Source organism: Hippopotamus amphibius, chromosome 1, assembly GCF_030028045.1.
Source record: "Hippopotamus amphibius kiboko isolate mHipAmp2 chromosome 1, mHipAmp2.hap2, whole genome shotgun sequence".
Taxonomy (NCBI): Eukaryota; Metazoa; Chordata; class Mammalia; order Artiodactyla; family Hippopotamidae; genus Hippopotamus; species Hippopotamus amphibius.
In genome coordinates this window covers 50,165,162-50,181,940 of record NC_080186.1, presented here as the reverse complement: position 1 = coordinate 50,181,940, position 16,779 = coordinate 50,165,162, and the positions used below count along the sequence as shown (strand labels likewise).

The 16,779-nt window shown below is 40.5% G+C and overlaps 1 protein-coding gene across 9 annotated transcripts in view; it reads right to left on the bottom strand.

Moving 5' to 3' along the window:
- Positions 1-16,779, bottom strand: part of FGGY (FGGY carbohydrate kinase domain containing) — a 420,251-nt gene that overhangs the window by 378,334 nt on the left and 25,138 nt on the right. For 4 of the 9 annotated variants that reach the window (XR_009049724.1, XM_057712555.1, XM_057712545.1 and 1 more), the window contains exons 1-3: positions 15,465-15,590; positions 14,373-14,587; positions 1,174-1,285 (exon numbers count right to left, since the gene is read on the bottom strand). Coding sequence is in view for 8 of the 9 variants with exons in the window: in XM_057712555.1 (XP_057568538.1) it covers positions 1,174-1,285; positions 14,373-14,573 (313 nt within the window). In the remaining variant the exon portion in view is untranslated. Of the gene's footprint in view, positions 1-1,173; positions 1,286-14,372; positions 14,588-15,464; positions 15,591-16,779 lie in introns of those variants that run through there. The other 5 variants (XM_057712523.1, XM_057712514.1, XM_057712532.1 and 2 more) reach the window with 2 other exon arrangements.

Genomic DNA, 16,779 nt, shown 5'->3' with positions numbered 1-16,779 from the left:
ATCACTGTTCCATGCATTAGGTCCATAAAAGTAAGTGGGACACATTCTCCTAACTTAGGGAATTCACAATCACATGAAAGAAACTTTTCTGACTATTCAGGTATCCAGCTTTTACTTAATTTTCACAGAAAAGCTACTGTTTCATTATTTTAATTTTTTCAGAGGAGAAATCAAGCCATGCAGATGTTAAGTGACTCAGTCAAGGTGTCACAGCTCAGCAGTAGCAGGGCTGAGATCTGAGGCTGCCTGTCCACTACTAAGGATTCTTTAACACAGTCTAGCCCAAAACATGCTTGTGATGCCTATGTTGGCAACAACTGACTGAAAATGCAGAGAGCCACCCTCATTTAGATGAAGCATGCAATTCCCAGTGTACCACAGTCTCCACCACTCCCAAATGTCTGCCACTCATTAAAAGGTTAAATGTCAGTTGAAATTTATCTCTGCACATGTGCTGTTATTTTTCTCACATCCGGCCCACTTTACTCATTTACTTTTTCCTACCCGACTTTTGGGTTTGCAACCTCAGTGCTAGCACTACTGGCTAAAGTACCCCAAAAGGGACACATCCTCACCCATGAAAAATTTCTGACGGTGGATGCAAGTGACACTTACATTTGAAACAGCTCGTTACAGTACTCATGAGTGTCTATTAGAACAACGTCATTAAATGGGAATGTCTTTGGTCTGGCTATTGAAAATAGAGAGACTGTTTGTTTCCAGCTTCTATGTGATATATGGTCCTGTCTGTCTTATTCTATTCTCTTTTAGTGAACTTGACTCACACACTCAAATGAATGCGGTGGAAGAGCTTCATATGCAAAACAACTGCAGGCAAGGACAACACTCCCTTCCTTGAAAAGGTCCAGAACACTTATCTGTTTCCAAGGCTACTCTCTCTGAGCTAATGATTCCATGTCCATCTTACATGAAACTTTCTCCTGTGGGTCTTGTGCATTATGGAGCCAAATCTCTTCCTAATCCATCTAATTCTAATGTCACCCCCTCTCCTACTAATTGCTGTCCAAGCTTTTAACCTCTGGGACATGATTTCTGGCCTCCATGCTCCACCTGTAAATCTCACTAAGAGTGATAACAGAAACTTGATCTCATGCTCCACCTGGGCCCCAGCCAGTCTCCCACCATCAGAAAAAGAGAGAGAAATGGTCCTACCTTCATGATTTACTGGTAAAGGATGAAACTGCTTGTCCAAAACAACCAGAGAACACGTGGCATCAAACCCAAGCCCTCGAATTTGGTTTAAATCGATTCCTTGTACAACTTTCTGTTTTAAAAACAAATAACAAAAACATAAATTACAATACAGGCTTTTAAAAGACTGAAAACAATTATGACTAGAAGGAAATGAATGGCAGAATAAAGTATTTACAACAGAAAACAGATAAAAGTTTAATATCACTAAAATATCAGAAGATCCTATAAATTAATTTAAAAGAAAACCAATCTAATTGGAAATTAAGCAAAGGACATGACAAATCACTTCATAAAATAAAAAGACACAGTCAAAGTGTATATAAAAAGATTCCCAACTCCACTAAAATTAAATAAATGCAATTAAAAATACCCCAATCTTTGTTTTCCTCATTGGCAAAAATGTAAAAAAATTAAGAGTATATAGTAGTGGCAAGATAGGGAGAAGTGAACCTTCTTTTATATTTTGTAACAGTGGGATAATTTAGTACAACTTTTAAAGAATGTAGTATAGTATTTATTAAAATTAAAAACTGCATAACTTTTGACCCAGCAATCCCACTTCTAGGAACCTATCTTAGTGAATTATTAGCATGAGTAAGTAAAATTATTTATAAACAAAGTTTAGTTGTTTAAGAATATATTTAAAAATTGGAAAAACTATTTTTGTTTAATAAATTATGGTATACCTGTAAAAGAATTTTCTACAGCCATTAAATACAAAGAGGTAGAGAAGCATCTCCTGGGTGTGGTAGTATGAAGAGGCCGGCAAATCCTCTTAGCAAAATAAAAGCATAAAACTGGACAAAATCATCAAAAACAACCATTTTGAGGCTATGGAACTTGGCCAAAGCCACCCAGGAAACTGAGAAGCAGTTTTTTTTGAAAAATTGTATCTAAAACATTCCCACACAACAACAATTCTAGGACCAGATGGATTCACTGGGAAATTCTATGAAACATTCAAAGAATAAACAATACCACTCCCAGACAAACTTGTTTAGGATAGAGTGAAGGAGAGAACATTTTTCCAATATTTCATGGCCAATACTACCCTGATACCAATGCCAAGCAAAGACATCAAATGAAAAGGACACTGTAGACCAACAATTGCCCTGACTGGAGATGTAAAAATCCTTAACAAAATATCAACAACATGTAAAACATTCATTATACACCATAACTATGTGGGGTTACCCCAGGAATGCAAGGGTGGTTTAATATCCATAAATAAATTAATGTATAAAATATACTAACAGAATAAAGCAGAAATACCAACTGACCATCTCAACAGATGCCGAAAAAAGAAAGAAAAAATAAAACACTCAATAAACCAAGAAAGAAGGGACCTTCCACAACCTGATAAACAGCATCTACAAAAACCTATAGCCAACATTATACTTCACAATAAAATGAATGATTCCTTCCAATCACATAAACAAAGCAAGGCTGTTCTCTTTCACCATTTCTATTCAACTTTGTACATTGGTTCTGGCCAATGCAATAAGGCAAGAAAAAGAAAGTTAATGCATACAGATTGGAAAGGAAGAAGTTAAAGTGTATTATTCTGCGGAAGACATGCGCAGAAAACCCTAAGAAACTTATCAAAAAAAAAAAAAAACCTACCTGAACTAATAAGCAATCTTTGTAAGGTTTATATTATTAACCTTAGTAAGGTTAATCATATAAAGATTAGCCTTATATGTTAATATAAGATTAACATATAAAAATCAATTACATTTCTATATACCAGCAACTAACATAACTGAAATACAAAAAAATAATTCTGTTCACAATAGCAACAGAAAAACAAAATACTCAGGAATGAATTTATCAAAAGAAGTTCAAGACCTATACCTGAAAACTACAAAACATTGCTACAAAAGAAACTACAAATTGGAGAAATACGTCATACTCATGAAATGGAAAATTAAACATTAAGATGGCAATCTCAAATTAATCTATAGATTCTACACAACCCCTATTAAAATCCCAGAAGGCTTTTTTTTTTTAAGAAAATGACAAGTTGTTCCTAATTTATATAGAAATGTAAAGGACATAGAGGAGCCTAAGCATTTTTGAAAAGAAAGAACAAAGTTGTAGAAATTATGCTACCTGATTTCAACTTATTATAAAACTACCATTACTAGGTCAGTGTGGCATTGGCATAGGATAAATTTATACATCAATGGAACAGAATAGAAATATAAGAAATATACCCAAACATTTTTGGTCAATTGATTTTTTCTACAGTGCCAAGAAAATTCAATGGGGGAAAAATAGACTGTATGACAGTAGTGCTAGAACAACTAAAAAAAAAAAAATATATATATATATATATACACACACACACACACATATATAAGACTTTTATTTTATACAATACACAAAAATATATCATGTCCCCAAAAGTAAGAATTGAAACTATAAAACTTACAGGAGAAAATCTTTATGATATAGGCTAGACAAAGATTTACTAAAAAGCAAGACTCATAAAAGAAAAAATAGTAAATTTGACTTCATTAAAATTAAAAAATTTTTCTCTTTAAAAGAAACAGTAAGAAAATCAAAAGATAAGCTAAACATTGGGAGAAAACACTTGCAATTCTTACACCTAATAATAGACATATAATAGAATATATGAAGAATTCTTATAACTCAATAATAAGAGGATAAAAAACCCAGTTACAAAATGGGTAGACTTAAAACTACACATCACCAAAGAAGACAAATGGCCAAAACACATAAAAATATGCTCAACATCATTAGTCATTAAGGAAATGCAGATTAAAATCACAATGAGATACTACTACATACCTATAACAACAGCTAAAATAAAAGAGTGACAATACCAAGTGTTAGAAAATTATAGAGAAAGTGGAATCCTCATACATTGCTGGTGGAAATATAAAATACAGCCATCTGGGGAAAGAAATTTGGCCCTCTGTGAAACATAATTTACCACACAACCCAGCAATTTCACTCCTAGGTATCCACCCAGTAAAAATAAAAATGTATGTCAACATAAATACTTGCATGTGACTATTCACAGCAGCATTATTCATAATACCCTAAAACTGGAAACAAATCAAATGTCCATCATGGTTTAACCAAATGGTGAAACCAAGTGTGGTATATCCATACAATGGTATAGGACTCAGCAAGAGTACTATATGTGCAACCACATGAATGAACCTTAAAAACATATGCTAAGTGAAAGAAGTCAGACACAAAAGAAGGCATGTTGTATGATTTCATTTATATGAAATTTCTAGAAAAGCATAATTATAAAGACAGAAAACAGTTATCTATGACTGGGGCTGGGGACTAACTACAAACAGGCATAAAGGAACTTTGGTGGGGGGGTAACAGAAGTATTCTAAAACTGAATTATGGTGATGATTGCACAAATGTGTAAATTGAATAAAATCACTGAATTACACATTTAAAACAGATGATTTTATGGTATGTAAATTATAGCTCAAGCTGTTAAATATTTTTTACAAAGTTGAGCTATAAAAGATGAAATGGAAATATATCCATGATATTTTAATGAGGTACAAAAAAAAAAGAATATACAACAAACTGTTAATAGTGGTTGCCTCTGAGAACAGAAATGGCAGCTGGAGGAGAAGGGAGATTTTTCACTTCATCACGTAATTTTTTAAGTTGTAGAATAATAGATTTATTGATTAATTCTATTTTTTTAATTTTTGTTTCTACAGTTTCCTTTTGTAAAAAAGCATGAGTGATAATACTTATTAACATTTCCTGCCAACTTAAAACATGACAATAACCTCTTAAATACCACAAAAGTCAAATCAAATGTGTCCATCACCATTTAAAACACACAAGTCTTCTTTTTTCCTGTTTTGGAATATCAGACTTGTTATTTAGGATTCAATTTCTCACTATTTAATGTGTCCTTCAAATAACAGCTACACACAATTATTACAGATTTTTCAACAAAGAAAAGCATTAATTTTTTTCAAATGATAACAATAAATTATAAAATGACATCATATATTCAGCACGTATTGAGTGCCAGGTACTTTACAAACATACCTTATTTAATCCTTACAAAACCCACTGAGGGAACATTTAGTATTTCCATTTCATAAAAAAAAAGTCTAAGACTGGAGAGAGAAGGGAAGAGCAAGAGGGCTCCAGAGATTGAGAACTTGAACTTAATCTTGTCGCACAGCCAGTTGATGGCAGAGTCAGAATTCAAACTCGAAGCCTGTGTTCTTCCTACTCCATCATACTGCCTGCTTGCCCAAGAGACTCAGCCTGCAGAGAGGGCATGTGCTCTACAGAAGAAGATCACTAGTGAGCCATCTGTGACTCCTGGCAATACCTTTGCCCCACAGCACCAGGTAAATGCCCTATACACCTTTACTACACTGATTCATCTAGACTTAGAAGAGTGCGAGGCGCAAACCCAATTCCCTGTCAGGCAGCATGGCCTCATGACAATGAGCCACAAAGACCTGGTTTCAAATCCTAGCTCTGTCACTCTGGCTATACAGCCCAGGGCAGGTTACACAATTCTATCCATTCCAGTCGCCCCCTTGCGTTGCTAAATCATGTCTCTGCAGCATTCACAAGCATGGCCTCCTCTATCTGGAACGTCCTTCCAACTTGGTTTGGAAATCTCTGAGTAGTGGCTAAGATCAATGGTGCTGGGTACAGACTGCCTGAGTTTGAAACTTGGTTGTACCGCTGACTAGTCATGTGACTTTGGGAAGCCAGAAAACCAGTTTCCTTGGTAACACAAAGCTATTACTTAGATCTACATCTCCTAATGATGTTATGAGAATTCAGCAAAATATCATGTGATTAGCACAACATCTGGCATTCAGTGCACAATAAGCAGCAGCCATTATTTGAGGAAATTAGCTGCCTCCAACCTTCTTTGAACTCACAGAGTATCAATCTATCAATCAATAAGCCAGCCCTAACTTCTACCTGCCATGAGGCCCTATTGGTTTCTGTGCCCAGAGAGCACAAACCTGACTTGGGCAACCCCACCCCACATAGGTGTGCAATTAGTCAAGAGAGGAACTGGGAGAGACCATGTAGAAGATGCAATATACTCAATACCACAAGGCAGCTTTGGAGTGGAAACGAACATGGGCTACAGTGTCAAAAGAGCCACCTTCTGATTCCAACTCCACCATTTCCAGATCAGGTAATCTTGCACTAATCTCATCACCTTTCTGAGTCTCAGGTTTCTGAGAGAGAGAGAGAACTCCTAAGTAAGGATCAATTAGTTTGAAAGTGCTCTGGAACCTCTGAAGGAAATATGAAGGATGAAAAACTCACACGATGTCTTATTGTGTTCATGGAATCTTTCTTATGTATGAAGCATAGCATGCTCTCTGTGTCATGTAAGCACACATAAAAATGATAGGATAAATGATCGAAAAGAGTGGATAAACTCAAATCCTCCTAAGAATTACAGTGGGAGTGACTTTCCAGTAGAACCAAAGAAAATATTCTCTACAACCTACTTTATGAATCCCCTAGAAGACCTACAGAGTTTTATATTCTAATCATGGCCTTTCAGCCTCAAAGTTTCATCGCCTCCATGTCTAAAATGGAAACCTATCACAAGGAGCTGGAGGAATGACTGTGACATGCATTTAAACCTGATTTGGTTAGGCAGCCACTGTCATTTCCCCAGCCTTATATGGAAATGCCTTACGACCATGCTTATCATGAGTAGGACTCACCCACTCCCCAACCCCACCCCCATCTAAACCATCTCAGAGAGATGGCTGTCAGGGTCACACTACCCAGAAGGTCCCTGGGACTTGACCTGCTGACCTGAGTATTCTTTTTTATACACTCATTAATGGAAGAAGAAAGCAGGCTAGTAAACTCACCCCAACAACTTGGCATCAAGGGAATTTCCTCGGCTAGAGAGAAAGCACATTGCTCTGCTAAAGAATTTCCAGAGAAGGAGATTTCTGCAACTTCATTTGGTAACCTGGTCCATGTCTCGCAACTGTCAACTCGTAGCTATGGGGCAGCAAACAAATATTTGGGGAAGGGATTGTGCATTGCTTTGTTCTGACTGTGGGAACCAGTTCAATTCTGCATGTGTTTTAAATCAGTAGGCTCTGCCATATTGGGTGGGGAGACAGCGTTCCTCAGAAATCTTCCAAACTGAGAACTGAAGGGTCGGAGGCATACCTGGTTTTATCTTTAGCTCTGTTTGGAGCAAGGGTCAAAGCCTGGGGCCTCATGGAATCCAGCTTGCAACAGAGTTCTGTGTGGCTGGTACTGTATTCTTTTAAATCATGATTTGAATGCCTTTGTCAGCTTTCGGGGTGTGCATGAGGTTATGAAATCCCCAGGTCCCTCAGGCCCATCACTCCCTGTTGCCTACATAATTCAATTACTCATTCAATCAGTCAGCATATACAATCAAGCCCCTTCTAAGGTCATGGGTATTTGGGAACTCTTCTGGGTATTTGGGAAACAATGGAAAGCAAAAGTTTTTTTTAATTCCTTAGTGTTTTGGAGGTTACACTGTAAGGCTAGACAACAGCCAATAAACTGAAAAAATGATGTCAGGGAGATCAGGAATGCTGGAGAAGGGGGAGGTAGTTGCTGAGAAGGTGAGATTTGAGGAAACACTCGAAGGACCTGAGGAGTTGACCTTGTAGAAACCTGTGGAAAAAGTGTTTCAGGCAGGAGAACAGCTAGTGCAAAGGCCCCAAGGTGGGAATAACAATGAGGTTACTACAGCTTGGGGGCAGGGGGAGGGGTGTTACCTGCAGGGCCCCTGGAGGCACTCAATTTTACAAAATCTTCTCTAGTGACCAGTAAAATGAACAAATCCAATCCTGGTCCATTACCTACACAGCATCCAAGCTCAGGTGGGATGTTGTCCCTTAAAGATACAGTAGGGAGCTAGAGGCCAAATACTGCCATTTATGTCAGCGATGCCAATATTCTTCTAGGAACAGAAACTCTGAAACTGCCTCTACCTCCTTCCTCTCCATCGTCACCAAGTCCTGTTAGATCTTCCTTCCAAAGTCTCCTAGTCTTATGCCCCCTCTTTATTCCTCTGCCAACATCCTAATCCAGCCATTCATTACTAAAGAGAAAGTATTAAGCATCTACATGTGCCACTACAGAGGACATGTGCTGAACCAGACAGACATAGTCCCAGGCCTCCCAGACCTCACAGTTCAAACAAATCTCAGCCTCTAGAACTTCATCAGAAGAAGGGAACTGCCTCCTAACTGGCATCCTGGAATTTAGTTTCTGATCCTCCAAGCCATCCTGAATCTGTTGCTGATGAATCTGAAACTCAGGATGATTCTAGAAGAGCTCCCAACTGGCCTCAGAACTGGCCACCCCAGATATGCCATCACTAATTCCAGCTTCTCTTCCTCCTCCTACTGGAAATCACCTGCTCCAGCCAGCGCTGACTCCTTAACTTTCCCATCTCAGCACTTCCAGTAATACTCCCCCTGAACGTCCACTCTTACTGTTCTCAAGTCTCACTTTTAGCCCTACATCCTTCCTCAAGCTTTCTCCATTGATTGGGAGTAGGGAGGTCCCAATGTCTTGAATCATTCATTCTTTTTACACTTCCTGGATCTGCCATACGTTAGGACTTGGATGAGCAAACTACAGTTCCTACCCTCCTGCAATACAAAATGTAGTAGAAAAGAAAGCTATTAATAAAAAAAAATTATTTTATTTCATTTCATTTATTACTTGATTATATAATGACTTTATATTTGATATTAATTAAAAATGATTAATTCACAAGCCATGTGAAGTTCTGTGAAGAAAAAGTACAAGAGACTTTGAAAACATTAAAATAGGACTTAGTCTGGAGACAATATTGGGCAAGAAAAGGCTTCTTCCTTGAAGAACTGACTTTTGAACTAAGATTCAGTGCAGCACTATCCGAAAGGATCTTTCTACAGTGATGGAAATGTTCTATATCCGTGTTGTCCAATACAGCAGCCACCAGACACACGCGGCTACAGAGCACTGGAAACGTGGCTAGTACAACTGAGGAAGCTAATTTTAAACTCTATTAATTTGAACTAAATTGAAATGGCCACATGTGGCTAGTGACTGCTGCAGCAAACAGTAAGGATCTAAGGATGAACAGGAGGGAAATATGTCAGCAGAAGGCATGAAGAGTATGCAGGAAGAATGAATGTGTGTCAAAGTCCTGCTGGAGGATGGGGGAGCACTGCATGTGTGAGATTATGACAGAAGGAGAATGTGGGTGGAAGGCAGAGCTGAGAGAAGCATCATGAGATGTGAGAGGAGGGCAGGCTGAAACCAAACCACGCAGGTCCTGCAGGCCATGATAAGGATTCTGAGTTCTATTCAAGTAGTACTGTGAGGCTATAGAAGAGTTGTAAGCAAAAGCGTGACCTGATCAGGTTAGCATTAAAATATATCTATCATTCCAGCTCAAGAAAGAGAAATGGAGAGAGGAAGGGCATACACAAGGAGGTCAGTCACATTCCAACTCTAATCTACACAAAAGATGAAGGCATGTGGTGTTGAAGATGGAAGGAATGCAGAGATCTGACCTGAGTTCAGGCTTATCACCTACTTCCTGGGTGACTTAAGGAAAGTCACTTGACTCTCTGCATCTCAGTTCTCCTTTCCAACTGTAATATGGGAATAACAACCCCTCCCCTACCTACCTTGCATGACAATCAAAAGGATAGGAATGTACTCTGTAAACCATACAGTTTCTATGAATGTAGTAGGCTGACATGACTGCTCAGTCCCATGTGGGTAACTCCCTCTTCTGCTCCCCCTCCCTCCAACCATTACTCATGTAGCTGGTACAATGCAGAATAAAATGTACTTTGTTGGCTTCATGGGTGTTACTTTTTTCCATGAAACTGAACTATTTCATCCTTAGGGGCAAAGAACTTGTTGTAGCCCTCTCTCCCATATATGCTCCAGTACTTAGCAAAGAGCACAGCACATAGTAGGTGCTCAATAAATATTTGCAGACTAAATGACACTCAACAAATACCTACTGACTGAATCATACCTCCAGCTTATCATCTTCCTAATGGAAGCTGTTACTATATACTAACTCACAATGTTCTTGCCTTGTTGAGGTGATTAAAATTTGTGGCTCCAAAAAGGGATATAAGCCCTTAAAATCAGGGATGACGCATAGCTCTAGGACTTGTGTGTTTCCATAGACATTTTTAGATGTGTGGGTACCAACCCAATAAAGACCTGACAGTTTCAAGGGCAGTGGTGAGTATAACAGAGAAGAGGATTTGTAGCCATCTCTCTAGGGGTCTAGTCCTATCTCTAATACGTGCCAGTTTCAAAGCCTCACCATCCTCATGTGGCAAATAGGACGTATGGCAGTCTATGCCACAGAGTTATTACGACACTTGAATAAAATGAGGGATGTCAGAGTATTTTTTGTTTGTTTTTGCTCCAAGTAACTTTAATTCATCATCCATTTACTGAGTATCAAATCTGTGCCAGGCAACATGTTACATGCTGGGGATACAGGGATGATGCTCTCCAGGAGCTCAGCACATGGTTTAAACAAGTCACCAATTAAAACGCAATCTGGTAAGGATCAGATAATGATACAGGTGATGACATGGGCTCTGGGGCAGCAGCAAGGGGCTTCTTACCCTCTTTTTCCTGAGGTTGTCAAAGGAGGTCAAGAACTGTCAGAGGTCATCCAGGAAGGCTCCCAGGGGGAAGTGATGCTTAAGCTTACCTTAAAAGGTACCCAGGAGCTGGGCAGGTAAAAAAAGATGAGAGAAGAGCATCCCAGATAATGAAATCAACAGACATATCATTCATTCATGTACTCAGCAGACATGAAAGGGGTATGTCACAAGTGAGGAAGTGTAACAAAATACAGATAAACAAGATATGACCCCTGCTCGGGGGCGGGGCGGGGGGGGAGGCACACATGAGCAGACCACAAGGTAAAGTCACTTGTAATTCAGAATGGGTACTATAAGAATCAGGATAAGATAAAGGTTCTCCATATCATGGTAATTTTTTAAAAAATTTCAGGTAGCTTAATACAATTTCCGAGAAGCCGGCATGTGGAGTGAAATTAGTCTGAAGAGAGGGTGAGGGGTAGAGCATGAGGCAGGCAGCTGCAGCCCAACCCCTGCCTTTGAGTGATTACTTAACCTCTTCAAAGCTCATTTCTTTCAGCTCTCAAACAGAGTTCATACAAAATTGGTGCAGCCACTATGAAGAACAGTATGGAGGTCCCTTAAAAACTAAAAATAGAGCTACCATATGATCCAGCAATCCCACTCCTGGGCAGATACCCAGAGAAAACCATAATTTGAAAAGATACATGCACCCCAATGTTCACTGCAGCTCTATTTACAACAGTCAGGACATGGAAGCAACCTAAATGTCCATCAACAGAGGAATGGATAAAGAAGATGTGGTGTATATGTGTGTACACACACACACACACACACACACACACACACAGGAATATTACTCAGCCACAAAATAGAATAAAATAATGCCATTTGCAGCAACATGGATGGACTCAGAGATTGTCATACTGAGTGAAGTCAGATAAAGAAGGACAAATATCAGGTAATATTGCTTATATGTGGAAATTAAAAAAAAAAAAAAGATACAAAGGAACTTATATACAAAACAGAAATAGACCCACAGACAAAGAAAACAAACTTAGGGTTACCAAATGGGACATGGTGGGGGAGTATACTGAATATTTTGTAATAACCCATAAGAGAAAAGAATCTGAAAAAAGAATATATATGTGAATAAAATATCTGCTGTTATTATCTGTACACTTCAATGCACACCTGAAACTAACACGACATTATAAATCAACTATACTTCAATTTAAAAAAAAAAGGGCTGTTGTGTGGATCAACTGAAGTGATTGTTATGAAGTGTTCAGCATGGTACCAGTGCCCAAGAAACGTTAGCTGCCATCATCATCATCATATTATTATTAATTTCCTAGTTGTTGTTCTTGCTGTCTTTATTAACTTGAGTAAGGGGAAACCAACTCAGGCAATGTGGGCAACTTAGGGAAAAGGAAGCAGTACAACTGCTCCCAAGCTCTTGACTTCATTAAGTCCTGGACAAAGACAGACAGGTCAGGGTGTATTTTATGTCACCCCTTGCCCCAGACCATTGCTTCTGAAAATCTTACACAGAAAGAACCTTGACCAGAAAGAGAGGGAGTGAATATTCCCATGAGGTGCCTCCCTTACTGACTTTGACTTTTCAGTACTTCATATTAGAAATTCACTCTCCTCTGTCATCTACTCTTTTCTGTTATTATCATCAGCATTGCCACAGGAATCAGAAATGCTTACTCATTTCCAGGCACTGTTATGACATTTTATAGGCATTATCTCATTTAATCCTCACAACGACCCAATGCAGATAGCTACAGTCATCATTCCCATTTTACAGATGATGAAACTCAAGCAAGAAGCCATAAGTAACTTGTCCAAGATGACAAGCTAATAAGTGTTGCAACTGGGATGTCAATCCAGCCAGACTGGCTCCAGAATCTGTGCTCTCTGGTGTGTTACCTCTCTAATATAATCATGCTTTCCTCCTTCAACCTCACACAACAATGAGCTGCTAATAGATGTGTTATGCTTATCCCATGGCTTCTGACATCTGGCCCCATGGCCATACCCTATGTGAGGGGGACAGCCTAAGACCGAATAGCTTTATCCAGGTTTGCTATAGACAGTTTCACTAAGGACAAACGCCCAGAGCACTCACATGGCTAATGGGGTGCAAACAGATGATGAGGTGGCTGCCCCTGGGAGATGATTAAAAATCCAACACTAAACCAAACTATACTGAGAGCAGACCTGTTTTAAAGTAGCTTTTCATAGGTGGATTATATTTTCTTCTTGACAATTTCCTTAATGGCAAGAAAGGCTATATGTTGGAAGAACAAAGGAGACCCAAGGACAAAGAGTAGAAGATTCTCACCAAGGCGGGGGCTGGCACAGGGGGAGGGAGGAGGAAAATTAAACAGGCAGAAGAGAAGACGTGCTCCCCCTTTTATCCCTATATGATGCTCCAGTGTTGCCAACCCCCACCTCCTCCCCCTGTGTTCTCTGCGGGCACTAACAGCAGCCCAGAGCTCATTAAAGTTTAAACAGACTGATCAATACGGACAGAATGGTGAATTGTCCATCTGCAAATTACCAAACCCTTCATGAATATTTAAGGAACTAAACTAGGAGCGGGGAGAAGAGAGAACCCAGGACTTTATTTTTCCCTCTGGAAAAAAGTACAAAAGCATCACTGTCACTCCTGCTCACCGGGATATAAAACCAGTCAAGTGAAACTAAAAGGGAACAGTTCTCAACCAGCATCACTTCTTTTCCCAAGCCAGCAAGCTGACCACAACCAAGGCCACTCAAGATAAATGTCTACCTGGCACAACTCAGAGATGCACTACTCCTGCCCAACTTCCTTCCTTTCTCAGAACCCACGGTGTTCCCAGGCCACCGTGCCTTTGCACATGCTGTGCCCTCTAAACAAAATGAGGTTCCTCTCACTTTTCCACTTGGAAGGCAGGACAGTCCAGTGACTAAGGGTGCAGCACAGGCATCAGACTCCTTAGGTTCCAGTCCTGCCTTTCCTACTTACTAACTTCATGAACGTGGGTAAGTTATCTAATCTTTCTGCGCCTCTGTTTCCTCCTCAATGAAATGACGGCAGTAATAGCAATACCTTTATAGGGTCACTGCAAAGATTCAACTGCATGATTCATATTAACACATTTTACACAGCACTGAGAACATATGAAGGCTCAGTAGACGTTAGCATGGTTACTAGTGACGTCTTCACATTTGGTCATGCTTGACCGAATCCTCTGTCTACATGTTCTGCATCCTTCATCCTGTCCACCCTGAGTCCTTCCGTGTTGGCCCCTTCCTCAGCTCCAGCCACTTTGTTCCCACCACCTATCATGTCACATCTCAGATGTCACATCTCAGCCATACATCATGAGCTCCCAAAAGGCAAAGCCTGTGTCTAAACTTACCCCGACGTTGTCCCTGGCACCAGATGGACACACAACACACACTCAGCATGTGGGAGCAGGGAGCACAGGTGAGACAAGAACACCAGAGTCATGGCCATACCTTTGTGACGATGCAGCACGCCGCCCAGATGTCCTCAGAGGACTGCTCATGGTGGTTGAATTGAGGCTCCCACTGGTTGATTGGCTGGTCTGCGAAAGCCAAGAGGGTACCCCTCTGGTCCACCAGAGCCGCACGGACACTGCCTGTCCCCACGTCCACACCCACATAGTAGCTCCTAGGTTCATGATCTCCACCGGGCATTGCCGTCCCTCCACCTGCATGGGTCAAGGGCAAAACCACATGAAGACCAAGTAGGTCTGCAAAGTCAAGCATGGGACATCTTGAATCAAAGGAGTGCAGCTGATGAACTGATGGCCATTGATTATTTATTCATCCAATAAAATGTTCATTGTTGCCAGTGTGCTAAGAGGCGCTGAGCTAGGCGGTAGGTGAACAGACAGGCATGGCCTCAGACATGGAGTTTCTGTTCTTGGAAGGGAGTCAGATGGTGAGCATTTACAAACTGCATAATTATTCAAGCAAAGTTGTAATATCGGGTGAGGATAAATAAAGGGATGTAGAACTGAGAATCTGGAGGCAATGGATATGCATTTATTCTCATTGAATTTGAATTAAAACAAGCACAGTGGCCATGGTACTGAAAAGAAACCTCATCTACGCAGTCAGCCATTCATTAAAAAAACTAACTACTAGGGGCGTAGTCAAGATGGCAGACTAGGAGGACATGGAGTTCATGTCTCTTCACAACTAGGTCATCTACCAGGCACTGGTGGGTGACCATCGACACCTAAAGGGACAGGAGGAACCTCCAAGCAACTGGGTAGGATGTGGGGGAGAGGGAGGGAGGAGAAAAGTAGAGGCTGGACAGACAAGATCATTGCCCCTGAGGAGTGCCTGGGGGATGGGAGGGGTTCCCATGCCTGGAGAAGCCCACCCATGGTTAGGGGATCAACGGGGATGGGGGACCCTTGGGAGAGCAGAGGATCAGAAGGGAGCATGGCCAGGGTTCCCCTGCCTATTTAGGGCCCAGGGAGCCTGCTGGGGTCCCAGGCCTAATCCTCTGCTCTCTGAGGCTCCCACCAGCTGCACTGGGCCTCGGCCCTACCCCAACACCCCCACCAAGGGTCTGACCTCCAACTCCACACTCTGAGGACCCCCTCCGGCTGTGCTGCTTTTCCAGGCCAACTAGTGTCCTGAGCCTAGGCCCCGCCCCATGCCTAAACTTCACCCTGGCCTAGGCACCGCCCCCAAGACCTTTTCCTACCAAGCAGTCGGGAGCCTAGGGCCCACCCTAAGCCCCACCTCTGCCTAAGCCCCACCCTGCCTAAGCCCCGCCCTGCCTAAGCTCTATCCACTACAGCCAAGGACTTCTGCCGGCTTCTTTTTTAGATGGTGTTGCTATTTTACCTTGTTGTTGTTCTTTCATTTATATTTTTCTTTTTCTCTAACAAATTTTTTATTTTTCTAATTTTATTTTACTCTTTACACTTTGTCGTTCTGCTCCTTTTGGATTGTTCTCCTTCCCCCTCACCTTTTTTTTTCTCCTTTTTTCTGTTGTAGTCCTGTTTTACCTTGTAGTTGTTTCACTTATATTTTTATTTTTCCGAATACATTTTATTTTTCTAATTTTATTATATTTTTTATTCTTTGTTATTGTGCTGCCTTTTTTTTTTTTCTTTTTTCTTTTCTTTCGCTGTGCCACGTGGCTTGCAGGATCTTGGTTCCCAGGCCTGAGTTCCTATGGTGGGAGTGCTGAGTCCAAACTGCTGGACTAACATAGAACCTCAGACCCCAGGGAATGTTAATCAGAGTGAAGTCTCCCAGAGGCCCTCACCTTGGCACCAAGACCTGGCTCTACCCAACTGCTTGCAAACTCCAGTGTTGGACACCTCAGGCCAAACAACTAGTAAGACAGGAATACAGCCCCACCCATCAAAAAAAAAAAATGAGATGACAAAAAAATATATATTACAGACAAAGAAGCAAGGTAAAAACCTACAAAACCAAACAAATGAAGAAGAAATAGCAACCTACCTGAAAAAGAATTCAGAGTAATGATAGTAAAGATGATCCAAAATCTCGGAAAGAGACTGGAGGCATGGATTAAGAAAATACAAGAAATGCTTAACAAAGACCTAGAAGAACTAAAGAACAAATAAACAGTGATGAATAACACAAAAACTGAAATGAAAAATACACTGGAAGGAACCAATAGTAAAATAACTGAGGCAGAAGAGAGAATAAGTGACCTGGAAGATAGAATGGAGGAAATAACCGCCAAGGAGCAGAATAAAAAAAAAAGAATGAAAAGAATTGAGGACAGTCTCAGAGACCTCTGGGACAACATTAAATGGGGCCAACATTCAAATTACAGGGGGTCCCAGGAGAAGAAGAGAAAGAGAAAGGGTCTGAGAAAATATGTGAAGAAATTATAGTCAAAAATTTC